The following is a 19,219-nucleotide window of genomic DNA, read 5'->3' as shown; positions in this document are numbered from 1 at the left end:
AACAAAAGAGTGATCAAATTAAGATCCTACGTGATCATTAATATAATTTGTGTAATCAACTACCATTAAATAGTGAACATAAATGATTAACTTCTGTATGTTGTGAGAGCTATAACCTTAAAGGCATGAGTTGTAGGGGAGAAAAACACATTCATTTTGATAACATGACATTTGCCTTGTGTCACATGGGACCATACGCACATACGGAACAGCTGGTGGCTGTTTACATGGAAAGGGCACACTCAATATTGTACCATTGGAAAAACACACTACCACACATTCATGTAGTATCAGTTCTTTTACTGGCATATATTATAAATATTTTGAATATTTACACTTAGAAAATAGTATATTATTTTCATATATATATTCCAACATGTTGGCATTTCCCCAAAACTGTACAGCTTAATCGCATAATAAACTTATCCTACAAACCTGAGACACTAGAAGAAAAGAAAACAGCAGAGAACTTTTTGAAATGCTTGCTACACGGTAGCAGTTATGTACCAAGTACAACAATGAACATATAGGACCCAGTACAACCTTCAAGTCAACAGAAAACCAACTACACTCTTCACAAAATATGTTTCATAACATTGTAGTATCTCATAATGAACAATATCAACCATCTATCGCTGATCCATAGGCGAAAGAAAATGTTTAACATTTATCATGTGATGTCAACTGGTGAACAAAAGACATCATGGTCCTCCAATGCCTGTCATTAACCATACACCATTCTCCTTTATCCACAACAGAAAATCCAGAGGAGTAACAGAGTAAGCACCCCATCCAGTCCAGTGTGCTCCAGTATATTTGACCAGTGTTCTCTCAGAGGGGCTCATCATAGGGCACTGCCAGGCAGTGTGTTGGTGATGGACCATTTCTGTCCAGTGCATTTTTGAAGGACCAGCTGGTACCCAAACTCGTTGTCATTGCTGGCCAGCAGCTCAAGGCATCGCTTCGATTTCCTGTTCTGAATGGAACCTCCCTGAAAGGAAAAACGGGTAGATCAAATTACAGTGGGATGCGACAGCATCATTGGTGTGCATGTCGTTGATTGCTGTGTCACCTTAACCCCACAGTGCTATGAATTAATGGATGGGGTTGATGTGTATAGCTTAACAAGCACCCGCAGCTCTGTTTTGTACTGATTTCCCTTCGGCACCAGCACTGGGGCCTTCCCAGATAGTGTTCTTGCTTCGTGAGCATGCTGATGCTATCTACCATTATACTCAGTAGCACTCTCAGTAGGAATGCCAAGATTATGTGATAACAGAAGAATATAACATTAGATGGGAAGAAAACATTTTTCACACTTCACCTGAGAAAACAACCCTCACACTTACAGGAAGAAACTCCATCTTTGTCACCTAAGGAATCGTGTGCTTCGAAGTGTCTCTCCATCTCATCTCTCATTCCCATTTGTTAGAGTGGAGAGTCTCTCACATGTACGTGGAGGCCTTAAAGCTTTGTGTTGGACTCAACGGTTGGGACCAGTGTGATGGGAGTCACTGCACAGATCAGATAAGCTCACTATCTCTAACTTCAGGGCCTGGGATCAGAGAATGTCACCTGTCACCGCTCAGTCAGGAGAACGAAGACTCAAGCTGGAAAGGCAACCGTTTTAAAATGGCTTTTAATTTTGGTTCAAGACTAGATGCTCTATGGGAAATGGGAATGAGAGATGAGATGGAGAGACACTTCGAAGCACACGATTCCTTAGGTGACAAAGATGGAGTTTCTTCCTGTAAGTGTGAGGGTTGTTTTCTCAGGTGACGTGTGAAAAAATGTTTTCTTCTCATCTTTAAAGAAAGAGGCCAAGGGCACGTTAAGGTTCAGAAATTCAAACCAATAAACATCATTAAGATTTGCACTAACCAATTGATAATTAACATAGCTTTTTATGAGGGATTCATCCTTATATGTGGAGTCAACAACCACCTCTAAGCAATCTCGTTGTCAACTTGTCATCAATGTTTTGTTGCACATTCAGCATACGGATGATTTGGTCAGGTTAATTTGAAAGTGAATTAATCAAAATGACAAGGAGTCTAGTCGATGTCACTCTGATTCAGGATATGATAAGTTTGCATTAGAATAGTATAGAAAACTGTCTGTTTAGTTAAGAGTGCTTGTCAGGTCTTGCATGCCTAACAGCTATGGAATGAAACAATTATCTGCTTGAGTGCATTCTGTAAAATACATGGGGGACGGATACAGTTTACATATTCACTAATAGTTTTTCATCAGTAATCAACATCTCCACGTGTAGTAATGGCTGTCAGATGTAGCATGAAATATAACATGGTGGATTCCATATGTTCAACCAAATGAAAGAACCATTAGCCATTAGATACACCTCATTGGCCACATGGTGCATATAGCCTTGAATGAGTCCAAGGAAAACAACATTACCTGCAAATAAGATATGACAAAGAAAACAAATTGAGCTACACAATGCAGTAGAAACAAAAAGTCCCATATGAAAAACATTGTACATGTACTTTATGTTATCATTGCTGATGAATTTATTTCAGCTCCTCAATTGTTAAGACTATGTATGAAATTGAAGTAGTTTCAAAATATAAAACAATAATACATTTGTTTTTCATTCTGTCATTATCATACTTTGCCAGAGGCGTATCCTGAAATATTTACGAGGCATCTACCAAGCAGCTAAAACACGTATTTATTGACAGAAAATATTCATCATTTCATCCTGATTCTATTCATATTTGAAACATTACCATCTTGCAGCAGGAAGCCTGCCAAGTAACCTCAAGGCTTCGGCATAATGTTCTTAACCTGATGTTTCGGCTATACATGGCTAAATAGCAAAGATTTTCTGAGGCAGTTGAATTCCAGTGGGTCACTGAACACTTCAGAACAATTTCACACAAAATATCAGCATTACTCAGCCTTTCTCTATCTGGGAAGTCAACATCAAAAGATGCTAAACACCAATAACCATTATAACCTTCAGGGTGCTTAAAAAGCCTGCGTTCTCTCCAGGAGAAGCTGCATTACAATACAAGGCCCGAGGTTGAATTTTGTACTGGCAGAAGACCAGTCCTGTTTGCTCCCTGTGCTTGATCCTGTGGGCTGCTGCCAAATCAACATATTGATTTGCTATAGAGAGTGAGCCAGTGAGCCAGAATGATAATGGTTCTGGGTTCACAAGCAGCGGTGAAAGGTTAACCAACTCTCCTGTGTTCTTTCATCTAATTGATTATTTTTGAGTGAACAGTTTGGGAGTCTGTGTGTTAATGCATGCATGTGTTTACGTGTTGTGTTACATAAGGAGATATTATGGGCTGTAGTATGGAGACAGAGGGTTTAGGTGTAAAGAGCCCTGCTTGGGAGACAATCTTAACACGCCGATTAAACACATCTAATTAGCTTTCTGTTCATCCTCAGTGCTTTTACTGACTCGATGACATCACCTTCCCAAGTGCTTCTGGGAAGTGTTTACAGTGTGTAGGCCGACATGAGAGGGAGAAGATACACAATGTAGTAGAAAAGCACAAAGGATAGTAGAAAACTGAAGCACTTGGGAAGGTGATGTCATCGAGTCAGTAAAAGAACTGAGGATGAACAGAAAGATAATTAGATGTGTTTAATCGGCGTGTTAAGATTGTCTCCCAAGCAGGGCTCTTTACACCTAAACCCTCTCTCTCCATAATACAGCCCACGCTACAGCCACCTTAACTGCTGACAAAATCTTTACGAATACAAACACCCACTTCTTTTCTTCTGCTTCCCAAGATACATAACAATTATTTAACTTGAGGAGAGCATGTTGAATTTCCACTATAAGGCTCTAAAGAGAAGAAAAGTCACACAATTGTCAGGCACATTCAACCAGAGAGATTCATTGATTGCTGCTCTTCTCCTCCTCTCCACCTCGTAGAATTTAAGTGTGGTAACGCTTAAGCTAGAATGGGAATAGGAACATTCCTCCTCGCTACAGTACTGTGCCACCCTATGCTTGAGTTGTATCGATGCATTTCCTTTTGAGGTAAAAAAAAAACACATTTCACACTATGTCTAGCAGAAATGTGCTCAATAATCCATAGTGTCTGACTCTATTCCTTCTTAAATTATACAATGCTAAACCAAGAAACCACCTACAGAAGAGCCATGTAGATATGTGAAACGTGAGATCAAGCATTTCAATCCTTTTACACTCCTATACTTTACCCCTTTTCGTAGTATCCAATTGGTAGTTACAGTCTTGTCTCATCGCTGCAACTCCCGTACGGACTCGGGAGATGCGAAGGTCGAGAGCCGTGCGTCCTCCAAAACACAACCCAACCAAGCCGCACTGCTTCTTGACACAACGCCCGCTTAACCCGGGAGCCAGCCGCACCAATGTGTTGGAGGAAACACAGTACACCTGGCCACCGTGTCAGCGTGCACTGCGCCCAGCCCACTACAGGAGTCGCTAGTGCACAATGGGACAAGGACATCCCTGCCGACCAAATCCTCCCCTAACCTGGACGACGCTGGGGCAATTGTTAGCCGCCCCATGAGTCTCCTGGTCGCGGCCGGCTGCAATAGAGCCTGGACTCGAACCCAGAATCTCTAGTGGCACAGCTAGCACTGCGATGCAGTGCCTTAGAACGCTGCTCTACTCGGAAGGCGCCAACTAAGAATTTTACACAGTTCCATCAACAATGATCTCCCCAACATAATCAAAGAACAATTGCATTAAGATGTAAAACTGTGCTTGGCAGCATTTCAATAAAAACCTTTGAACGGAACATACATGATTTCCTTCTCAGTAAGTTCACAAGGCATCACACTAATGTCAAAGCTATAAAAGAAAATAGGTTGAATCCATAATTGACAATACCTTGACTTTTAGGAGGTTAATGATAGAGATTCAACCAATCCCGGCATATGACATACAGTACATGCTACTGTATAATATGTTTTCAATGTCTCACTCCTTGTTATCAATTTTTGGGCGGGATACAGTACAGAACCTACAAGTGTCTAACTTGTGCGGGCATCTACTCAAAATAAATAAGTGATCCACCATTGGAGAGAAACATACGTCTTTATCTGAAAACACAATTCCTAGAAGTTGAATTCAAGGTTAGCACCCCACCATTTTGAGTGGATATTTTGAGCGCATACATTATGATGACACTGAACATGATCAGAACGGTTTTAATTGCACCTTCAAAACTGGGTGAAGTGGGTGACGCACTCTTCAGACCATGTTGATGTAGCCCTCATTACAGGCCACTGTGCTCAGCGAGCCGGTCCAATAATGGAGACAGAGAGAGTCATTATGATGCATTTACTGTTGTGGAGAGGTCTGTGGACCGTAAAACTCTGTTATATCTGTGACACTCCTTAATGGAGACCAAACCAACCCCACTGAGCACTGAGCCGTAGATTTACGCGAATATTACCCCTTAAAATGTACCCAAGATACCTACCTCCACTGGTGCCACATTTACTAATGATCCAACTCCCTTACAACAAAGTATTCATTTAGAAAATGGCAAGTCAATGATCTATCGCTTGCTGGTCTATTTTCAGTGAGCAGTCTGAGTGTGTTGGTCAGGTCTGTTTCTTACCTGAGTAAATAGCCAGTGGAGCTTCATGCGCTTGGCTGTGGCGTAGCTACACTCGATGAGGCGTGGTCGGCTGTTCACATCCACCAGGCACTTGTTGTCATCGTCATCGATGGTGGGACTGAGCACCCCTACATGTAACTGCTGAGTGCTGGTGTAGTACACATTCTGGAATGACAGAAGAGACAGCACATACATAAGCTACTGAGAGCTGGAGGCATTCAAGCATTTCACAAAATGTTGATTTGTTTTAGGCTTTTCACTAGGACTTACTTCACCCATATGGCATGTCTATTCATGCAGCTAACCTCGCTGGACTGGAGCACAGGGCAGGAAATGGCATAGTGTGGGAAATGGCTTATTGTTTATTGAGAGGAGCGCTCTCCATAAACAATACAAATCGATCAGCTAGCCCAAACACTTCAAATTGCACTCTCTGATGCGGTCCTTCCAGACCGTATTTTCCAAGGGCACTTGAGTGTCCATATTTAGCTAACAGTCCGTAAAACACCACTGGAAGGAAAAAGCATCTGTTTGAACTGAGCGGAGCAGCAGAGGTAGTTGTGTGTGCTACAGATGGCAGCTGCATCTGTGCTCGGACTCCATCGGCATGCGTATGAGGGATGAGGGAGCTTGTCTGCACATGTGGGGTAGCTAGACATGTTGGGTAGCTAGAACCCTGGGAGAGGCGGGGGAATGTAACAGCTGGAGGGGAGGGAGGACATCACAGCTGGATAGGGGTGGGGATAAAGGTGGTAGGGAGCACAGGGTTACATTAGGAGGTGTTTAGTGCTACCTTGTCGTTTGCAAACAGTTGTCAGAAATACACTGTGTATGTCACCTTAAACTACCCCATCAATCATACAGGTAGAATACATCTCTTTAGAATGACAAGGCTGCCAATGTTTTTGTATTTATTTTCGGTCATACCAATTACCCCACCGATGACATTCTTTAAAAAAGTATACTCGGTCATAACAGACTTTATATGGGCAAATAAAATTCATAGAATACAAAGTGTTACATCTTCCTAAATCCGAGGGTGGTTTTAACCTTCCAGACTTGGCATTGTATCAACTCGCTACCCAAGACATTTCCTTGCGACAGTTAAATGTATTAAAGAGGAACAAAGGGATACATATTGAAGATGTGCATGCTCAACTCCAGAATTTTTTTACGTGTCTATTTTCAAAAGGGTAAAGCTATGAACATTAACAACTTCATAGTTAAAACACTATAACGATATGATAGAAAATAAAACAGATTTTACATGATCCAAACCAAACAGACCGAGTGCTCACATCCCTATCATCCAATACATTCGCTTAGGCAGGATCTGTAGTACACAGAGTGACTATGACAAACAAGCCGACTGTCTGGACGAGCTTTTCAGACAGCAGGGTTACCCAGAGGAATGGCTGCATGACGCAAGGGATTATAAAAAAAACTATGACCAAGAATGACATCCTCACACCCAAATCACCCCTCCCCCCTGACCAACGAGTTCAGAGTTCCTTCAATACTCCCCACTTGGCAAACCGTTTGGCCATGTCATAAAAAAACACTGGCACATCTTGAGGCCTGATTCTCAAATGGAAAAGACATTTAAAGAACCCCCGCGGGTAGTCTTTTGACGCGCCCCCAACATCAGTCAAATGGTGGTGACTGATCTTCCACCGGTGCCACGTGACACATTCCTAGACAATGTGCCGGACGGACGGTAATTACAGATGTGGCCGATGTACCCAGTGTAACTTCACAAACAATGCACACAATGTTCAATCACCATATCATGGGCAACAATTTGAGACAAGGATAGCATAACACGGGAGTAATATCAGGACTCTTGATCAGAGAATCCCTGTGGCTACAAATTTCATGGATTGCTCTCTGAGATACATTGGTATCGAACATGTTAAGACTCTTAGGAGGGGGGAGATACTGATTATCTACTACTAAGAAGAGAATTGTATTGGATTCACTATTTGTCGGCCATGTCTCCTAAAGGTCTAAACCAAGAGTTTGATATCAGACCATTCCATGAATATGTCACGTTGATTTGTCCTGCCATATTGGTCTCAATTTGGTCATTTTGTAAATATATTAGATTTTTTGTAACTACTGATACCAAATGATTAGAGGTACACAAGTTGTTTTTGAAATAGGTCACTATGGCCACTGCGCGTTCCGCATGTAATGGTCATTTGGGCGGGTATTCCAACAGTTTCCAACGTAATCTAATTACTGTTGCCTAGGTTTGAACTTGGACCCATTTGTATGTATATAATACTTTATAATACTTTATGACCATATGTACAGTACTTCTGTGATTAATTATGATTGAATATGCGCAAAAGGGAATTTAATTGTTTCCAGATGTAGCCATGTGTTGATGATCATATGTATAAGTTTGTTTAAAAAAAAGAAGTTTTTAAAAAGGGAAAATGAAATATTATAATAAAAAAAGTGAAAACTATCCTCACTATCAGTGGGAGGTAAAGCAGGAAGAAAATGACATCAGTAGTGGTATGAAATGTAAACGGATTCTAAAAGGAGTAACAGCACTGTAACCCGACAACTATTCAACAGAGACATCTGAACAGATTTCTAACATTAATGAGTTCTTAAATTAGCCTGCTCTCGGGATGTGAGATTGGGTGTTACAGTATGTTTTCTCTGGAGTTATCTGTTAAGAAAAGTGTGCAAGGCATCTTGGGAAAGATCAGCTCCGACTGGATTTCTTTCTTGTAAGAGATCACAGGAGATTCCTCCAGAGCTTTAATTTGTAAACCAGCGTAAACATCAATACAGGTGCAATGAGTGTGAATGGTTTACCATGGAGATGTTTGAATAGGCAAGGATGACAGTGGATGCAACTTTTTGCTTCACTTTCAAGGATTAAACCACTTTTTACTACACATCTGGCTAAAAGATTACTGTAGCTCTGTTGGCATAACTTTTATAAATAACGTTGACACCTTTTGGAAACAGAAGATACTCTACAGGAACGATGGAGTCCATCTAAATCATGTTGGTACTTGGACCCTGTCCTCCCATTTCAAGGCTGTGTTGAAACAATGACATACCGGTGACCCAAGCCCTGCTCAGATAATCCCTACCATTGTGATGCTGAGTTGTCGTCGTGCTGCTGCAAATGTACAGTTTCCCAGGAGAGTTATCAGTCATAATGTAAGTAACCTAATTTATGTTCCTCTAACTCCCTTGAATGCCTCTGTCAATCCGACAGCTATTGTCAGCAGTAATCATGCGCCTAAACGAACCTGAGTTATGCTGTAAGCACTGATACGGTTTGCCCTAGTAGGAAGCCCACTGGGAATAGTTCACCTTGCACTATCAGCTCAAATATAAACATCACTGTCATGTCTAACCTCTGATAAGCCTCCCAGTAAAGCAATAAAAACAATAACGCAACACAGAAAGGTGCTGAAAATAGCCCACATTACCATACTGTATGTAGCCAAAGAAACAAGGTTGATGAAATCAATACCTTGCCAGTAACAGATAACATTCATATACTGGATCTCTGAATCACACTTACATAATTATTTGATGAGACAGTGGTAGCAATACATAGCTATAAAATCTACAGAAGAGACAGGAATTCCAATGGGGGAGGTGTTGCTGTTTATATTTAGAGTCATATTCCTTTAAAACCTAGAAAGAATCTCATGTCAAATGCTGTTGAAGTAATATGGCTACAGGTTCACTTGCCTCACCTAATGCCTATTCTTGTGGGAAGTTTCTAAAGACCACTAAGTGCTAATCGTCAGTATCTGTATAATATGTGTGAAATGCTTGATGATGTGTGTGATATCAACAGAAAGATATATTTTCTGAGTAACCTAAATATTTGACATCAAGCTGTCAACTGAAAATAAAACTTCAAACTAACCAGTGCCTGCAACCTGGTTCAGGTTATCAGGGTATACCAGGGTATTTACAGAAATCTGCTCGAAATGGAATGTAGTGATCATACAGTAGTAGGCATATCTAAGAAAACCAAAGTGTGAGCCTAATATAGCGTTTAAGAGATCATATAAGAGGTTTTGTACTAATTCCTATGTTAAAGATGTAAATAATATTTACTGGTCTGTGGGCTTTAATGAGGAGCAACCAGACACTGAACCTGGACAAAGGTTTTTTATTTAATGAGTCCGACGCGAAGGATACACTGTTTCTCCGAGACCAGGCCCAAATCCCAATCATTTGCATGAAGAAAAGGAGGTACAAGGGGATCAGGGTGCCTTGTGAAAATTTGTTGGCGAGTGGATAATCCACCTCTACCATCCGTTATATTGGCCAACGTGCAATCACTGGAGAATAAACTGGATGAGCTCTATTCTGAGACTATCCTACCAACGGGACATTAAAAACGGTAATATCCTATGCTTCACCGAGTCGTGGCTGAACGACAACACGGATAATATACAGTTGGCTGTGTTTTCCGTGCATTGGCAGGACAGAACAGCTACGTCCGGTAAGATGAATGGGGTGGTGTGTGTCTATTTGTCAATTACAGCTGGTGCACAATGTTAAATATTAAGGAAGTCTCGAGGTATTGCTCGTCTGAGGTAGGGTACCTCATGATAAGCTGTAGACCACACTATCTACCAAGAGAGCTTGCATCTATATTTTTTGTAGCCGTCTATTTACCACCACAAACCGATGCTGGCACTAAGACCGCACTCAAAGAGCTGTATAAGGCCAAAAGCAAACAAGAAAATGCTCATCCAGAAGCGGCTCTTCTAGTGTCCGGGGACTTTAATGCAGGCAAACTTAAATCCGTTTGACCTCATTTCTACCAGCATGCCACATGTGGAACTAGAGGGGGGGAAAAAAACAAGACCTCCTTTACTCCACAGACCCATACAAAACTCTCCCTCGCCCTCCATTTGGCAAATCTGATCATAATTATATCCTCCTGATTCCTGCTTACAAGAAAAAACTAAAGCAGGGAGTACCAGTGACTCGTTCAATACGGAAGTGGTCAGATGACGCGGATGCTACACTACAGGACTGTTTTGCTAACACAGACTGGAATATGTCCCGGTATTCATCCAATGACATTGAGGAGTATACCACCTCAGTCACCAGCTTCATCATTTAAGTGCATCGACAACATCATCCCCACAGTGACCGTACGTACATATCCCAACCAGAAGCCATGGATTACAGGCAATATCCGCACAGAGCTAAAGGCTAGAGCTGCCGCTTCCAAGGAGTGCCACACTAATCTGGACACTTATAAGAAATTACGCTATGCCCTCAGACGAAACATCAAAACAGGCAAAACGTCAACAGAGGACTAAGATTGAATCCTACTAAAACCGGCTCTGATGCTCGTCGGATGTGGCAGGGCTTGCAAACTATTACGGACTACAAAGGGAAACTCAGTCACGAGCTGCCCAGTGACTCGAGCCAACCAGACGGACTAAATGCCTTTTATGCTCGCTTCAAGGCAAGTAACACTGAAGCATGCATGAGAGCACCAGCTGTACACGCCTCCAAGCTGTGTAAGGGCTATTTGACCAAGAAGGGGAGTGATGGAGTGCTGTATCAGATGACCTGGCCTCCACAATCACTCGACCGCAACCCAATTGAGATGGTTTGGGATGAGTTGGACTGCAGCATGAAGGAAAAGCAACCAACAAGTCCTCAGCATGTGGAAACTCCTTCAAGACAGTTGGAAAAGCATTCCAGGTGAAGCTGGTTGAGAGAATGCCAAGTGTGTTCAAAGCTGTCATCAAGGCAAAGGGTGGCTACTTTGAAGAATCTAAAATCTAAAATATATTTTGATTTGTTGAACACTTTTCTTGTAACTACATGATTCCATATGTGTTATTTCATAATTTTGATGTCTTCACTATTATCCTACAATGTAGAAAATAGCACAAAAAAAAAAACCTTGAATAAGTAGGTGTGTCCAAAGTTTTGACTGGTACTGTATGTTATGGCTTTACATCATCTTTAATTAAAGCATCTCCCACATAGTCCAGGTAGAGTTGCAAATACCCCAGGGCAGCTGTCTATGCCACTTACCTTTTTCTATTTTCACTAATGACCTGCCACTGGCACTGAGTAAAGCCTGTGTGTCTGTTTATGCTGATTACTGAACATTATACATGTCAGATACCACAGCAAGTTAAATCATTGCAACACTTAACAAAGAGCTGCAGCTTAACAAAAACTAAAATCATTGTATTTGGGACAAATCATTGACTAAACCCTAAACCTCAACTATATATTGTAATGAATAATGTGGAAATTGAGCAAGTTGAGGAGTCATGGTCAACTGTCATGGTCAAAACATATTGATGCAATGGTAGCTAAGATGGGGAGAGGTCTGTGCTGCTCTGCTTTGTTGACATTGCTATCAACAAAACAAGTCCTACAGGCCCTAGTTTTATCGCACCTGGACTACTGTCCAGTCATATAGTCAAGTTCCACAAAGAGGGACATAGGTAAATTACAGTTGGCCCGGAACAGAGCAGCACGGCTGGCCCTTTCGTGTTCACAGAGAGCTAACATCAATGACATGCATGTCAATCTCTCCTGGGTCAATGTAGTGGAGAGATTGACTGCATCACTACTTGTCTTTGTGAGAGGTATTGACATGTTGAAAGCACCGAGCTGTCTGTTTAAATGACTAGCACATAGCTCAGACACCCATACATACCCCACAAGAGATGCAACCAAGGGTCTCTTCACAGTCCCCAAGTCCAGAACAGACTCTGGAAAACGCACAGTACTACATAGAGCCATAACTACATGGAACTCTATTCCACATCAAGTAACTCAAGCGAGTAGTAAAATCTAATTTTAAAAAACGGATAAAACTAACACATGCACTCTACACACGTACAATGTAATGTTGTAATTATGTTGTAGTGTGGTATTATACATTTTGTATTGTAGATATGTAATGGTAGAGTAGTGGTGTAATAATGTGCTGTATGATATACTGTTTTTTTTGCGTGATGTAATTGCCTTAATCTTGTTTGGATCCCATTGGCTCACAGCAAAAACGTTACCTTATTCAAACAAATGTTTTGTTGTTGTCTGTTTTAGTCAAGTACAAAACTACATTTAAGAAAAGTACATGACTAAAGATGACTTCAATATTGCCTGCTCTCTAGTGTTCTCACTACTTAGAAAAACACATTATAAGGCTTCCCTCCATCCCCTTTTTATGACGGTGCTAGCAGCCACTAGTGCTAGCTAGCTAGTTACCAATGACCGAAACATTAACCTAGCCAAGACCAACAACACAAAGAAATAGACTATACAGCTACAAGTAGTGAGTGGAGTTACAAACAGACTGTACTTAACAAGTTAAATGTTTTTTTACACACATAGCTACGTGTAGCCTAATTGGACAACGCGTCCCTACATTTCCCACTCTGAGTAGCCTGAGTCCACAGGGCTCCTCTCACAGGCTCTATTTCCCTACGTGGGAGCATTGCGAACCGTAGGTTGTGATTTTTGACCTGGCTACATGTACATTGAGAAATGCAGCAGCTTTTCAGCATGTTTTGTTATTTCTGTATAAACATTTTTTATTTTATTTTTTAAATTGATGATGAAGTTGCCTCTCTTACAATTGGGGTCAATAGAAAATAATGTGGTCAAGGGGAATATTCCTTATTATTATTATGTGAATACCAACTAGGACTATAGGGATCCTTACAAAATACAAATACTAGTCAGGATCACATAAAACTCTAGGCATTGTTCTTAGCCCAGGGCTAGCTAAGCCACATGCTAGACTGGCCCTGGGCTAGCTTAGCCTGTGTTCACACAAGCATTTGTTAACCCTAGGCTAAGCTTGAGCCCCGGGCTAAAGATTCACACTTGTATTCCAAAGCCCTGGGCTAACGGACAAACACAACATGCGACCAACATTATATCTATGACACCTGACCAATATTATAAGCGATAAGACATTTATTAGCACATGATTTCCTCTTGCTCCTTGTCAAGCAATTGATTTCCAACAGTGATGGTTTGAATAAACCTCACTGTCTGTCCGTCTAACCTAGGAAACAATGTTTTACTTTTGAAATTTGATCTTGCCCCTATAGGTCTACAGACCTAAGTGGAGTCCTGCTGTGCACAATTATTTTTTTATTTTTTATAAATCAATTTAACTTTTCTGATCCAGGCCAAATTATGCAAGAATATTATTATCATGAATATATCCAATTAAATGTCAATACAAAACCTATAAAAAAAAACGAAAAGAATTTAGCATTTGCTGCCCTTCCAGCTTTAGTTTGCTAAGTGAGAAGACATTAGCCAGCCTGCATAGCAACCATTTTTTTTGGCATAGCAACCAAGTATTTTGGTTTTTGTCCTCAGATGGAGGGTCTAAATAGTATGAATTTACTAAATGATGTGCAGAATGCATTAGAGGCATCATCACAAGAATATGTCAATTAAGTGACATTGCATATTTTGTGATTGGACAGTGAGCATTCCAGGCATTGTTCTTGACCCTGTTTCACACTGGCTATTTTGGCACTGTGTTTTCTGGGGCTAGCCCCGAAAAGTTTATACTAACCCTAAATGACTGAGCAGGGCCAGCTAGGCCTGGGCTAAGGTTGGTGCTAGCCCACTTTAGGATGTGCAAGTGTAAAGACTTGCTTAAGCCCGGGCTAAAATCTCCCTAAGACCAGGGCTAAAATCTCACCTTCTGCAAACTTGAGAGAAGTCTATTCAGAAACAATAGAACCAAATCTCTAAAAAGAAATGACTGCTGTGCATATTTATGGCCGAAAAATATACAACTAGGTAGCCGTTGTAGAAAGTTATTTTAGTTTCCATTTTGGTTTTGGCTTAACATTTACATAGTCCAAGGTATTTCACTTTTCAAAACATTATGGAAATTGTTAGAGAAGGTGAGGCTGATAGTGATAGTGCAGAGGCAGCAGTTGTGCTGAGATAGGACTGTATCAGGCTGCCAGCCTGACCCAGATAGAAACAGTGTCAGGGGATGCTCTCCATCTCAACAGCACTGTAGTGGCTTCCTGGAATTATCTACTAATGCCTGTCTGGAAACCGGGAAAGTATACCTTTTATAAAAAAAACTACTGGATTCAGTTTTTTTCTCTCTCTCTCTCTCTCTCTCTCTCTGATGATAACGAATACAAACACAAAGTGAAGAAAGAGACAAGTTTTGTCTAATCTCTGAGGAAGCTTCCTGTAAGTTTACTCCTTCCTGCAGACTTGTCACTTTTGAAGTAGAAACTATCTACAAATGGATTCCACTTTGCATTCTGTCAATACAACACAAATGCAGCTTAGGCTGAAGTTCAGAAACATAAAGCCCATGGTGGATGGGGGCCCTTGGCAGGGAGGTGAATGATAAGTGGAGTCCTGCTGGTCAGCTGGTAGATCATGACGGCTGCTGCCATTACTAAGCCATAAAAGCGACGGGTCGTATTGTAGCAGAGTCGTGGACTGCACTTCATTGATAAGCCTCATGCAAGATAAGAAAGGGTCAAAAGGAGGGATAAGAAAAGGCGGACTATACACATGGGAGATTTGACAGAGACAGAAATTATGTAGCAGTGATGTGGGCTGAAGAGGGCTCGAGGGGGTTCTAACCTGAGGTGTCATCCCATGACAGAGGTACAGGATGGGGACATTGTCGGTGTCCGGTCCCTGGTCCAGACACAGGTCACTCTTCAGAGAGTTCTTCAGCTGAGGGAGGACATGCACACAAAGGGAGTCATAATTTGATATGTCACTCAATCGGCTAGTTCAGGGAGAGGTTAGCTGTGTGACAGAGAATCAATGAGACCTTGAATTGATTATATTCCCACCTATCACAACGCCCTATTTAATCAAACCAGAGAGCAGGTTTCTGGTATAACTTCAAAACAACACATGGAGGGAACACTTTCTGTTCTTTGCAGAACAACATGACATAAAACATAAATGGGATTTTTAATTCAAACATGAATCCTTGTGTTTGCACAGTTATTTCAATCTGTAGCAGCATTTATTTTAAAGATCTAATCAACAAGTTTGTGTGAGGAGAGGGGAGGTACTCTGGAGACTGGGATTGGTGGCTGGGAGGATTAAGATGTGCTTGCCCTGCTGTCCGTGAGGACAGGATTAGGTACGGATATGACATTACAAAGACACAGCCAGAGACTGTGCCTGTCAACTCCCCACTGGCACAGGAAATGTCTCATTCTGTCTGCTGATCATTAAAAAGCCAGGCAGGGAGTGAACATGATGGAATAAAGTCTAACAGACAACGTATAAAAATTTCACTGAGGTTCCATGAAATGAAAAAAATGATAACGTGCAAGGTTCATGTATGAGTGAATAAAACCTGGGGCTGCTTGTGTGGTGTAGTAAGCATAACCTTTAACCTCAAATGCTGTGCTGAACACAGTCTGCATTCTGGATAACGAATTCTCTGACAAAAATGATTGACAAGTTCATGAAATGCACCTAGCAAATGCAGTGTAATGAGGATATGCTATTTTCGAACCCACTTACTCCTTGAATTAATTTTAATAAGGCTGACCTATTTTCCTCTCTGTATCTTTCTACCTTTCATAATAAATGGAAATACGAAGAAGGAAACCAACCATAAAATGAAGACTGTACTCCAATGAGACTACGTTTTGGGTGTGTCACTGTAGATTCAGGCATATTGCACTGATGCACTGTGGCCACACAGAAATAAAGCTGTTTGTGTTGAACATGAATTGCTAATATAAATACTGCCAGCGTGCCCTCATGGCCAGAATACAAATTCAGAAACATTTGTCTAGCATTGCTGAGAATTCCATTTGCCACACAGGCAGATCTCTGTGAGAGGAGGTGATATAAAACAAGCTCTGCTCACCAGACCCACCACTGCACAACAATATGTGCATACTCAATGGTATACCCTCATGAATACACATTTCACTGTTTCTTACACGACAGTGCACAATGCTCTGTTCGTGTGTGCATAGACTACACAATAGACAACCTTTTATATACTATGTATACCAAACAATATTGAGTTGTGTGTACCCCCCCTTGCCCTCAGAACAGCCTCAATTTGTCGGGGCATGGACTCTACAAGGTGTATAAAGCGTTCCACAGGGATGCTGGCCCATGTTGACTCAAATGCTTAACACAGTTGTGTCAAGTTGGCTGGATGTCCTTTGGGTGGTTGACCATTCTTGATACACACAGGAAACTATTGAGCGTCAAAAACCCAGCAGCGTTTCAGTTCTTGACACAAACCGGTGCGCCTGGCAAATACTACCATACCCCGTTCTAAGGCACTTAAATCTTTTGTCTTGCCCATTCATCCTCTGAATGGCACGCATACACAATCCGTCCCAATTGTCTCAAGGCTTAAAAATCCTTCTTTAACCCGTCTCATCCTGTTCATCTGCACTGATTGAAGTGGATTTAACAAGTAATATCAATAAGGGATCATAGCTTTCGCCTGGATTCACCTGGTCAGTCCATGTAATGGAAAGAGGCTTCTGTTTTCTCCCAGAGTCTGAGTTCCTGCACCTTTTCCACATCATGCCCACATCATGTCCAAGCTTTAGCGTGCCAACCCTGGCAGTGCACACAAAGACTGAGGCTATGGTAGGCATGTCCACATGTTTCAGAGCCAAACTGCTACAGAAATGCATCTCTCTGTGAAATGAATGTATTCCTAACTGCAGTCATCCAAATCGTAACTCAATGGATGATGATTATTTGTCCAGGCATGGACCGCATGGCTTATTCTGTGGAGACTTTACTTGACATCGCATTTCCATGTTTGCAGAGGGCATGTTGCTTACCACTCCATATGCAATGGTGTCTGTGTACATCCTCATCTCTGGGTAGATGTTGACCAGGTACCACCGAAACGTCTTACAGTGGAGCCTCTTCCTCAGTGCCTTCCTCTCAGAGATATCTCCAATGTCTATTCCTGAGTCCTGCACACACACACACACACACACACACACACACACACACACACACACACACACACACACACACACACACACACACACACACACACACACACACACACACAGTTCGGCAGTGATTGCTGTAAAGATACAAATGCATAAAGATATCGTGCATAGGAAGGGACATATGTGCCAAGCTCTTAGGTGGAAAAAGGAGTCAGATTCCCAGTTTCCCTGATTTCAGAGAGGCAAGACTCACTGAGGAATAGTTAAGTCTGTTTCAATGTGACATAACTCCTGCGAGCCCTTCATGTTCCCTGTATAAAGAACCGCAGGACTAAGTGACTGACTTCAACATCATCTGCCATTTCCTCTGAGTCCTCACGCTGCCACAGTCACACTCTGGCCCAGACTTCCTTCTGCAGCAAGCTGCCGCTCCTGTCCACTCTACCCTAATTATCTTAATTGCTGCCTCGCTGACAAACTTAAAAGCTGAAGCAGACCGGATAGATCCAACATCAACTGCAATGGAGGCAACTTGCAGCCGACTGAGATACGATAAATGGACTGACGAGAGTCTAATAGACAAAACAGCAACAGCTGTGACTTGAAATAAAGTTTCTAATACGTTTGGACAAAATAAATTCACGAGACTAATCCTGAGACCAAATTTCCCCCCAAGCTTGTTGAGTAGAATTGCAGAACTCAGTTTATCGATATCAATTTAGAGATTTGCCTGCTGATGCTCATCTATTTGAAAGGAGTTTTTACATAATTGTGAGTATTGAGTGCAAACAGGAAAACTATTAAGCATCTAATCAACTCAGCCTTTGTTCAAAGAAACACCAGGCATCCCTGCTAATGTACTACAACATCTATATGTTACACAGTTGAAGTCAGAAGTTTACATACACCTTAGCCAAGTACATTTAAACTCAGTTTTTCACAATTCCTGACATTTAATCCTGGTTTAAAAAAAAGCCATGTCTTAGGTCAGTTAGGATCACCACTTTATTTTATGAATGTTTAATGTCAGAATAATAGTAGAGAGAATTATATTTCATTTCCATTTCTTCATTTTTCTTTCTTTCATCACATTCCCAGTGGGTCAGAAGTTTACATACACTCAATTAGTATTTGGTAGCATTGCCTTTAAATGGTTTAACTTGGGTCAAACGTTTCAGGTAGCCTTCCACAAGCTCCCCAGAATAAGTTGGGTGAATTTTGGCCCATTCCTCCCAACAGAACTGGTGTAACTGAGTCAGGTTTGTAGGCCTCCTTGCTGACACACACTTTTTCAGTTCTGCCCACAAATTCTGTAGGGTTGAGGTCAGGGCTTTGTGATGACCACTCCAATACCTTGACGTTATTGTCCTTAAGCCATTTTGCCATAACTCCGGAATTATGCTTAGGGTCATTATCCATTTGGAAGATCCATTTGTGACCAAGCTTTGACTTCCTGACTGATGTCTTGAGATGTTGCTTCATTATATACACATAATTTTCCTTCTCATTGTAACGGCCGTTGTTGGTGGAAGAATGTGAGGACCAAGGTGCAGCGTGGTATGTGTCCATATTTATTAAAATGAACATGGAAATAACAAAAATAACAAAGAGAAACGACCGAAAACACTTCTGGCTGCTGCAGACACACAACAGACAACAGAAAATAATCACCCACGA

The 19,219-nt window shown here is 41.4% G+C and overlaps 1 protein-coding gene across 1 annotated transcript in view; it reads right to left on the bottom strand.

Annotated features, from left to right (window-relative positions):
* Nucleotides 1-283: 283 nt before the first annotated feature.
* Nucleotides 284-19,219, bottom strand: part of LOC118359139 (polypeptide N-acetylgalactosaminyltransferase 18-like) — an 85,850-nt gene continuing 66,914 nt past the window's right edge. The window contains exons 8-11 of the mRNA XM_052481287.1: nucleotides 17,423-17,560; nucleotides 15,219-15,314; nucleotides 5,595-5,759; nucleotides 284-991 (exon numbers count right to left, since the gene is read on the bottom strand). Of these exons, the coding sequence (XP_052337247.1) occupies nucleotides 845-991; nucleotides 5,595-5,759; nucleotides 15,219-15,314; nucleotides 17,423-17,560 (546 nt within the window). The 3' untranslated portion in view covers nucleotides 284-844. The remainder of the gene's footprint in view (nucleotides 992-5,594; nucleotides 5,760-15,218; nucleotides 15,315-17,422; nucleotides 17,561-19,219) is intronic.

Source organism: Oncorhynchus keta, chromosome 2, assembly GCF_023373465.1.
Source record: "Oncorhynchus keta strain PuntledgeMale-10-30-2019 chromosome 2, Oket_V2, whole genome shotgun sequence".
Lineage (NCBI taxonomy): Eukaryota > Metazoa > Chordata > Actinopteri > Salmoniformes > Salmonidae > Oncorhynchus > Oncorhynchus keta.
This window is presented reverse-complemented; position numbering and strand designations above follow the sequence as displayed.